At 41.9% G+C, this 9,962-nt stretch overlaps 3 protein-coding genes across 4 annotated transcripts; 1 reads left to right on the top strand and 2 right to left on the bottom strand.

Annotated features, from left to right (window-relative positions):
- tubb4bl (tubulin, beta 4B class IVb-like) lies at nucleotides 1-5,534 on the bottom strand. 2 transcript variants are annotated; one of them, XM_038702433.1, is made up of 4 exons: nucleotides 5,401-5,534; nucleotides 1,794-1,902; nucleotides 1,498-1,608; nucleotides 1-1,357 (listed from the first exon to the last, which is right to left on the bottom strand). In XM_038702433.1, the coding sequence occupies exons 3-4, from the start codon at nucleotides 1,556-1,558 to the stop codon at nucleotides 300-302; spliced, it is 1,119 nt and encodes a 372-aa protein (XP_038558361.1). In that variant the 5' UTR covers nucleotides 1,559-1,608; nucleotides 1,794-1,902; nucleotides 5,401-5,534; the 3' UTR covers nucleotides 1-299. The 2 variants fall into 2 exon arrangements, with proteins under 2 accessions (XP_038558361.1, XP_038558356.1); XM_038702428.1 differs by lacking the exon at nucleotides 5,401-5,534 and adding an exon at nucleotides 2,806-2,992.
- On the top strand, nucleotides 5,035-7,733 carry LOC119891083 (nuclear factor 7, ovary). The gene is made up of 6 exons (XM_038702416.1): nucleotides 5,035-5,662; nucleotides 5,906-6,001; nucleotides 6,090-6,320; nucleotides 6,406-6,428; nucleotides 6,520-6,638; nucleotides 6,717-7,733. Exons 1-6 carry the CDS (start codon nucleotides 5,264-5,266, stop codon nucleotides 7,253-7,255), a joined length of 1,407 nt encoding a protein of 468 aa, XP_038558344.1. The 5' UTR covers nucleotides 5,035-5,263; the 3' UTR covers nucleotides 7,256-7,733.
- Nucleotides 7,734-8,430: 697 nt separating this feature from the next.
- LOC119917862 (G-protein coupled receptor 183-like) lies at nucleotides 8,431-9,405 on the bottom strand. Its single transcript, XM_038738285.1, has one exon. The coding sequence runs from the start codon at nucleotides 9,403-9,405 to the stop codon at nucleotides 8,431-8,433; it is 975 nt and encodes a 324-aa protein (XP_038594213.1).
- Between the last annotated feature and the right edge of the window lie 557 nt (nucleotides 9,406-9,962).

The following is a 9,962-nucleotide window of genomic DNA, read 5'->3' as shown; positions in this document are numbered from 1 at the left end:
CAGTTCAAGTGGCCTTTTAATCAAATTTTAATCATACTCCAATTTCAAGGCTTTACTGTTAAAATCCACAGAACAGATGTATGGATGCCAATAATTCAGAGCACTCACAACACAAAAACATTTCAACCAAAAAATTCACTAACATCACGTAACTTCAATGTCTAACAGTATGACAACAAAGATTTATATATTGACAGTTTTTGGCAGACCATTCAATTCATGATGGAAAGGGACGAAAGGGATGGAGCTTGGGGATGGGTGACATGAAATGAGGTTTGGCAGATGGGTAGGCTGAGGTTTTAGGCGACCTCCTCCTCTCCCTCTTCCTCAAACTCGCCCTCCTCAGCGGTGGCATCCTGGTATTGCTGGTACTCAGACACCAAGTCATTCATGTTGCTTTCGGCCTCGGTGAACTCCATCTCATCCATGCCCTCACCAGTGTACCAGTGGAGGAAGGCCTTACGGCGGAACATGGCAGTGAACTGCTCGGAGATGCGCTTGAACAGCTCCTGGATGGCTGTGCTGTTGCCGATAAAAGTGGCAGCCATTTTGAGGCCACGGGGTGGGATATCACAGACGGCGGTCTTCACATTGTTCGGGATCCATTCAACAAAGTAGCTGCTGTTCTTGTTCTGCACATTCAACATCTGCTCATCTACCTCCTTCATGGACATGCGGCCCCTGAACACAGCAGCCACGGTGAGGTAGCGGCCGTGACGTGGGTCACAGGCAGCCATCATGTTCTTGGCATCGAACATCTGCTGGGTGAGCTCGGGCACAGACAGGGAGCGATACTGCTGGCTGCCTCTGCTGGTGAGGGGGGCAAAGCCTGGCATGAAGAAATGCAGTCGGGGGAAGGGCACCATGTTGACAGCTAGTTTACGGAGGTCAGCGTTGAGTTGGCCGGGGAAACGCAGACAGGTGGTCACCCCGCTCATTGTGGCGGACACCAAATGGTTGAGATCTCCATATGTGGGGGTTGTTAGTTTAAGTGTGCGGAAGCAGATATCATAGAGGGCTTCATTGTCAATGCAGTAAGTCTCATCTGTGTTCTCTACAAGCTGGTGGACAGAAAGAGTGGCGTTGTAGGGTTCCACCACAGTGTCGGACACCTTGGGAGAAGGCACCACGCTGAAGGTGTTCATAATGCGGTCAGGGTACTCCTCGCGGATCTTGCTGATGAGCAAGGTGCCCATGCCGGAGCCAGTGCCGCCACCCAGGGAGTGGGTGAGCTGGAAGCCCTGGAGGCAGTCACAGCTCTCAGCCTCTTTCCTCACCACATCAAGGACAGAGTCCACCAGCTCGGCTCCCTCAGTGTAGTGGCCCTTGGCCCAGTTGTTTCCAGCTCCACTCTGACCTGTAGTCAAGAGTGTCACAGTTCATTGATGTAGGAAAAATGGGTAAAGTTTTCTCATGGAAGACCAATTCAAAAATGTACACAATCATTTCTGATGTGATAACAGGTGAGTGCATCTTCACTAAATTCACATAGCTTACCAAAGACAAAGTTGTCAGGTCTGAAAATCTGCCCGAAGGGACCAGACCTAACTGAATCCATCGTACCAGGCTCCAGGTCCACCAGGATGGCTCGGGGCACATACTTTCCACCTGAAATCAGGTCAGTTGGATCAACAATGTTATTCCTTGTAAATCTTAACAAGCTTGTTAAGCATGATGCATTTACTGTAAAACACAAACGTCTATGTAAAATAAATTCATTTGCATAGTAGAAGAGCTGGATAGGTGAGTGATGAAATTTGCTCTCTTCTATTACAGCTGAATCTGTAGCTTACCTGTGGCCTCATTGTAATAGACGCTGATCCGGTCTAGCTGCAAATCGCTGTCTCCATGGTAGGTACCAGTGGGATCAATGCCATGCTCATCACTGATCACCTCCCAGAACTGAGTAAAAATAAGCGTGGAATGAGAGTAGGTAGAGACATAATGTTAATTTAGCCCAAGGTAAAAAAAACTAAAAAAAAAAACCCCAGAAAAAACACAATATAAAGAAATTACCATGCTTAGGTAACAGTAGGTAGATAACAGATTCCCAACACCCTGAAAGAGCATAGCTACTTTACAGGAAGCTATTTTAAACATGCAAAGCTGCAAGACAGTTTAATTCTCTTTAATTCAGGTCTAAAGTGCAGTGTATTAGTCTGAAATGCAGACTGTCTCTGGAGTAATCAGGCAGATGGCAATAATCTGGTAAGTAACGGTATTTGATAGTATAAGAACAAACTAAAGTATGAAAGGTCAACAAGCTTTAAACCACTAAAGATAACATGTCCATGTTAAAATAAGAAAATACCCTTTGAATTGGTGTAGAAAGATATTTGTTTTCAACATCAATTGGTGTAGAAAAAAAAATATTGGTGAAAATAGGTCATAAATGTGGAGGGGGAGGGGAGGCTGCTGCTATTGTGGCAAAATGTTACATTTTACTACAGATAATCGTTGATATAATGGCGTGCAGAACTCGAGAAAAACGCAGAAATGTCTAAAGCTAATTTTACATGCAATTATTAAAGCGATTTTTTTTTGTCTGTTGCATGCATGTAAATCAACGAGTGCACGAAACGTGAGCCCAATGTAGTCCAAGCCCTACAGGAAATATCAATAAGCTATCGTTAATGACGTTAATTTTGAATCATTGCACCAAACCTCAATCAAGACACCGCATTGGGTTTATTCTAGAAAATTCTTGGAGGATGTATTAGACGACCCCTGTCAGCGCCACCGTGGCAGCCTGCACAAGTCATCACCAGAACGCAAAACAGAGAAAAGCAAAACTCAGAAGAATACCTTTGCTCCGATTTGGTTTCCGCACTGACCGGCTTGCAAATGCACAATTTCGCGCATTTTGGACTTGAGGATACGAGGGTGATCGAGCAGGAGATTGGGAACCTGAGCAGAAGAGATTTACAGCAGAGATTCACAGGATGATGGCTCCTGCGGTCTAATGTCCGGGATTTTCTGCACCGCCTCTAAGACAGTCTACTGGGCTGAATCGGTGGTGCAACTTTACGTCATCGCCATGGCAACCAAACAGCGGAGGAGAGAGGGAGGGACCAAGACCCGTGGAAATGGCGGATAGGATGCGAGGAGCTGCATCAGTCATCGATAAGATTGTCACCATTCTCACGGACTGAGTGCACCCACATACCCTCCAAACGCACACACACACACACACACACACACACACACGCACGCACACACACACACACACACACACACACACACACGCACGCACACACACACACACACACGCACGCACGCACGCACACACACACACACACAGAGTCCTATTAAAGCTACACCCTTCAGATTCAAGGTTGTTGTTTTGCAGTTTTAACAGTGTATCGCACTATAATGAAATCATGGAGGTATTCTGCCATCAATCAGCCATTGCTTGAAAGAACAAAGGATAAGTAAGATGTATCAGCTTGAGTTTGAAGACTAGGCCTACTTGGTAGACTACTTCTGAAAAGTATCAACTTGATGTTATCACAAAGTATTAAGAACCTTTCGGCGCCATGAGGTCTTATTGAAAAAATACCCAGGATGTGCAGCCATGTAGGGTCTGGATGTCAAAAGTGTGCTTTACTTTCTTTAAAATACTTTACACTTGACAATTTTTACATCAAAATGGGAAAACACTGACATATACTTATGGTTGCATAAGAGAAACCAAAACAAGTTAGAAGAAATGCAAAGTCATAAATGTGGGAATTCATCATGGACTTGTCCATCAAGGCCAAAAAATGTCCCGAAACTTCATTCAAAGTCCATTAAATAACAGGTTTACAATTTTGCAAAAAGTCTGTCTTAAAAAAAAATATAGGAGCCCATCGACACAAGCTTTTCTTGTCATGATCATTTGTCATGTTCATACTGGCCAAATAAAAGATTTCTTCCTAATGTCCAATGCAAGTGATGGGAACAAAAAAACAAATTTTGTTCTCAACAATCTCTCCACTGCAGCTCATCAGTGAAACACTGTCCATGGAAAAACAATTTTGCATAAAATGAGGAATGTAGATTTTGTCCCCAGTCCCCAAAGCGCACTAGGATGGGATCTCTAAATGGTCGGTATGAACAGGAGGAAACTATTATTTTAAGATAAACTTGAAAAATCGTGAACCTATCCTTTAAGTCCTTCAGCCAGTTTCCACATTAAAGCAGGGAAGTATGTATTGTTTCTAAGTTATCATGTCTGATTAACTGACGGAAAAAAAGCCTATATTATATGTGAACACTAGTCTCTACCATAAGGCAGACATGTTGCTGGGTTTTTACATTCAGAATGAGAGACAGTCTTCTAAAAACTTGTCACTTGGAACAACAACCTGCACCCACATGTGTAAATGCAATGCCACTTCAGATTAGATATTCACTGTGTTGCCTGATCTATTTTGGGCTACCACCTATTTCACATTCTGGCTTCCTTGGGTTACAGTTTTCTTTCATAAAGGAAGAAAAAAGCTTCCTCTGGACCATAAAAATGTGAGCAAATATTGTCATAGCAGCATAAATATTCCATGTTATTGTGTAAATCATCAAGACAAACTCCAACTCTGTAAATCACATACATAGCATAAAACATATCACAACCAATCAATAATCTGTCTTGTCTACAGTACATTAACATGCTTATATGGTTAGTATAATAAAATCCTGTTGGTGTAAAAATCTGGTTTAGCCAGTCTGGGTCAAAACTCACCGGCTAAATGATAAAAAACCTTCTGTGAAGTGTGTTGGGCAACAATGCAACACTAAATTTCTAATGTCACTACATTTACTGATGCATGATATTATTTACAGTACATTCTTTTTATCTGGTGAATTGCACACACAATGAATTAATGGATCAATAGGTATGCAGCCTTGGGCTGTTACGTGGGTGTCAACACCGAAACATTCCTAAATGATGTCATTCCAAACATGCAGCAAGTTACCAACAAGTTACCAGTAACTGGCCAATAGGGCTTTATTTCCTGTTTCTCAGCACTGCTACATGCAGTACTTTTTCACACAGCTACATGTGTTACTCCCACAGAAGTCATGCACAGGAAAACCAAGAGCATTTGCTACATCAAGAACAATAGTTTGGCAGTTAGTGTGCTCTGAGGCTTTCAGGAGACAAGTTTAACTACGCACGCTAAATCATCTTGTTGTTAACAGAGGAATCATTTAGGACCTAAAGCTTGAGGACTTGTGCTGTTTTGAAGTGTGGATTTACTATATTGTACATGACAAACTAATGATCATGTCAATCCCAGAGGAGGATCTTACATGTCCAATATGCTGTGACATCTTTAAGGACCCTGTTTTACTGTCATGTAGCCACAGCTTCTGCAGGAGCTGTCTGAAGGGCTGTTGGGACAAATGGTTACGTACGTGTCCAGTATGCAGGAAAAGAGTCTCCAAGTCCAGTGCTCCCTCCAATTTGGCTCTGAAAAATGTATGTGAAGCTCATTTGCAGGTCAGGAGGCAGAGTTCAGTGCTGGAGGATGAGAAGAGTAACTGTAACCTGCATGTGGAGAAGTTGAAACTCTTCTGTCTGGTTGACAAACAGCCCATCTGTGTGGTGTGTCAATCTTCCAAACTGCACAAGACTCACGAATGCTTACCAATAGAGGAGGCACTGCAGGACTGCAAGGTAAGATAAAATAAATATATCACTGTGTTTGTCAACTACATTGTAAAGGCAACCTACTACATTGACTCTGCTGTTATGTAATAAAGATAACACCTAAAGGTAGAATGCGGTCCCACAAGTCTGTCCTGATTGTAATCCCCACTGCTATTTTTCAGCTATGAAAAGGCCTAAAACTCAAAAACATTAAATATCATTCTTTTAAGTTATCTGATCTGAGCTGACTGAGGTCTGTTTGATTTTCAGGATGAACTTGCTTTAACTCTCAAGAGCTTGCAAGATAAACTGGACAGCCTTGAAAGAATTCACACAACCTCTGCAAACATGATCACGTACATTGAGGTAAACTGTGATGAGATGACAGATATTTGGTTTTGAATAAAAAATCTGTTCAATTAAAATAAAGAGAATTTGCAATAATCTCCCTCAGTGTCAAGCGGAGGAAACACAGAGATTGATCAAGAGCCAATTCAAGCAGCTCCATGAAGTCCTCCACCAAGAAGAGTCAGCCAGAATAGCAGCTGTGGAGAAAGAAGTAGACGAGAAGATTGCAGCAATAAAGGATAGGGATAAAGAACTTTCAGCAGAAGAGCTGTCCCTCACAGAGACCATCTCAGTCATACAGGAGCAGCTGAAAGAAGATGATATGGTCTTGTTGAAGGTCCGTACAGTCCAGTATACATCATTGTTTTAATCATTGTTCCCAGAAACTTCCCTGCTTGACAGTGACTTTTTCCATTTTCCAGAATTTCAAAGACACCCAGGACAGGTATGTAAACAAAGTTATGTATTAACATTCTTTCTTGCGTTGATGTTTTGACTGACGTATTCTCAGTGGAAGGTATCTGCTGTTATTACAGAGGGAAAAGCATAGAGCTCGGTTCAGACAGCATGTCCGGGTTACTGATTGATGTGACAAAGCATCTCGGCAACCTCAAGTATAGAGTCTGGGAGAAAATGCTGGACCATATTGACTATAGTGAGTACGCAAAATTATTATTTTCTTCAGGTTCACATTCTGGAAAAGAAGAATTGCTCAATCTTTCCTGTCTTTTAGCTCCTGTGACTTTGGATCTAAACACAGCACATCCCTGCCTCATCCTGTCGGGCGACCTCACTTCCCTCCGCTATTCAAAGCAGCCAAGCTATTGCCCTGACAACCCAGAGCGCTTCCACATCAGCCCTGAAGTTGTAGGCATGACTGCGCTGGGATCAGGAAGTCACCACTGGGTTGTGGAAACAGGAAGTAATCAGGATTGGCTCCTGGGTGTGGCCTCTTTGTCTGTGCCCAGGGACGCTGAGATCTCCGCTCGGCCCGAGAACGGCTTCTGGACTTTGTGTTTCAGGGACGGAGAGTTCAGGGCGATGACCTTGCCACCCACCACACTGACAATCACGAAAAGGCCCAAACAAGTCAAAGTGCAGCTGGATTACAACAGAGGGACGGTGTCTTTTTTTGACCCTGATGATGACACACTCATTTATGCATTTACAGACACATTCACTGAAACTTTACTTCCATATTTTTATACACACAGCAGTCATCCATTGAGAGTAATGCCAGAGAAGGTACTTGTCACAATGTTGCGTCAATAACTGGATAAATTCTTTGTTAATTAGGTAATAAAAATAGAATCCCAGTCCCGTTTTAATGGATGAGCCAAAAAATTAAAAGTTGTGATTGGTGTACTGACGGCCTATAATGTAAAATTTCTCTCAGAGAGCATGCAAAGTATTCATCCAAGTACTTTTGTTTCTCTAAACGTATTTCCCCACAATGTAGAGCAGTTCCTTTAACAACATTGTTCCCTGAATAAACCGTTAACTATTCTGTGTAGTGCAGGTGGCTCTTCCAATCATTGTTTCTGTCAAGCTGCATAAAATGCTACATTATGAAGTGCTCTTACTTTTAAAACCAATTGTTGAGTTAAGTTAGTATAATATTCAGGGATGGTGTATAAATTGCTAATGTAAGTGGCTAAATATGACTTGCTCTTTATGGTTGAAGAGGGGGAGAGCACATTTGCATTTGGTGAAAATGTTTAAATAAATATCAAGAAGTTTTAGGATTGTACTTGGGTGGGTTTTGGTGTGCAACAAGTCCTTTCCTCATATATATGTATGTATATATGTATGTATGTATATATATATATATATATATATATATATATATATATATATATATATATATATATATATATATATATATATATATATATATATATATATATAAATATTTTGTTGTTTTTCAAATATTATGTTTCTAACCCACACACTTTAAGAAACATACATACACTTATACCACACACACACACACACACACACACACACACACACGCACAAACACACACACACACACACACACACACACACACACACACACATTCATCATTGTATAAATCTGATAAGTTAAAGAAAGAATTCATTAGTCCAAAGTGCGGTAACAGTTTATTAGTCTCTTCTGCACACATGATGGCGCCAAAGTCAAACTTATATTTTGAAGGATTATAGTCCAGAACATTACAATGGAGAGTACTTTAAACGCATTTTTTAGTTTATGAAAAATTAAAATGATGATTTTACACTTGTTGACTCTTTATTGAATATTTTTTAAGATAGAATTTTCTCTTTTCTTTCTATTTTGTCAGGATTAGTGTCCCTCACTCTACGTAAAAATCTATACACAGCATTCACTTCCTTCTCTCATGCCTCTTCTTTAGAGACAAATGTTAAACTGAGCATCCACAAGGGTCACTGTGTATTAAACCTTCTTAAATCTGAACAGGTGGATTTTCTGCAGGTGGAATTTTGTTTATCGCCGCATAGACACAGGTGCAACACTTCTTAACACAGGTGTCTAAGAGGAAAGGCACTTTCTCCAGACGAGATAGATAAACAAGTGGCTGGATGGTGCTGCTGATGTTGAGGAAAGCAAAGCCCACAGGCTGCACGTAGCAGCGAAACACATCAGGGGAGTAGTGATCTTCAAAGGGAAAGAGAGCTACAGGTGGCAGGTAGTTAAATACAACGATACAAAGGATAGCGAGCACCATCTTGAAGGCCTTTTTCTTCATGGGGTGCATCTCATCTTTCCCTGTGCCACGGGACTTCTTCAGGGCCCATAGTATGCACACATTACACAAAACCATCCAAGTAAATGCTGCCAGGATCTCACCAGTGAACACCTTCTCGAAGTTGGGGAGGCCTCCCACAACCTTGGCTCCTGAGTAGGCAAACGTGATGCAGAATACCAGCACTGAGAGGCTTAACCTGTACTTGATGTGTTTAAGCTGCCCAAACGTAATTGGAAAGAGCACAGCAACAAAGCGATCTAGGCAGATACAGGAGAGAAACAATGGTCCACTGGTGTCTTTCACACCGTAGGAGAACTTAATGGCATACCACACATCCTTGCTCTGCCAATGGTAAAGGTTAAGGAAGCTGATGGGTGTCATGGCACTAAAGTAGGCATCCATGAAGGCCAGGCAGCCCAAGAATATGTCTGAAGTGGTAGGCTCTTTGCGACTGTGGATGAGGATTACAATGACAAGTAAGTTGGCAGGGATTCCCACCACTACATTGATGCTCTGCAGGGTCAGGTCAAAGAGAATGGCCTCTACCTGATTATCGCACCCGTTAAACACACTGAAGGGTTTTACTGTGGCATTGATGTCAGCGGTGGCGTTGAGAGAGAGTTCAGTTGGGAGAGAGGTTGGGTTGAGGGATGAAGACACATTTCTCTCCATGATTCTACAACTGCAAAAACCAGGACTCTGATGAAGTAAGAATAAGAATAGTGGTGATCAGGGTTTTGCACTCACATAGCCACAATGATACATTTTCTCATTAAAGTGTTTATCAAGAGTTATCTTGTTTTCTAGTTGTAAATGATGCAGCCCGTGTCATGTCACATAACTGTTGTTGATTATAATCCTTTCTGATATGCTGAGAAGTTTATTCTCAGTAGAGTTAAACTAATCGCACAGTAAAGCCAGGCAATTCCCGGAGAGCAAAAACATGTTACAAACACCGTTAGGGATTCTCCTAAGGCAGTTATTTTGTTATTGTGTCGGTGTGGACTTTCCTCTGGGAACTGTGACTCCCTGTATGCAGGGACATCTAACTCACTTATGGGACTCATATGAAAAGCACCACCCTTTCACAGCAGAATAAAAGGGCAGCTATTCCCAAATTAAAATGGCAAGGTTCATATTCTGCACGCAGACAATTGCTTGAGACTATTAGTTTGTAAGGGCAGGGAAAATATGGTAATTTCCTGGAGCTCTTAAAAGCCTGTTTCTGA

This window comes from Micropterus salmoides, unplaced genomic scaffold (assembly GCF_014851395.1).
Source record: "Micropterus salmoides isolate LMB-PRFRI ecotype aquatic unplaced genomic scaffold, ASM1485139v1 Ms_hic_scaffold_10, whole genome shotgun sequence".
Taxonomy (NCBI): Eukaryota; Metazoa; Chordata; class Actinopteri; order Centrarchiformes; family Centrarchidae; genus Micropterus; species Micropterus salmoides.
Note: the sequence above shows the minus strand (reverse complement) of the source record. Positions and strands in the feature narration are given on the sequence as shown.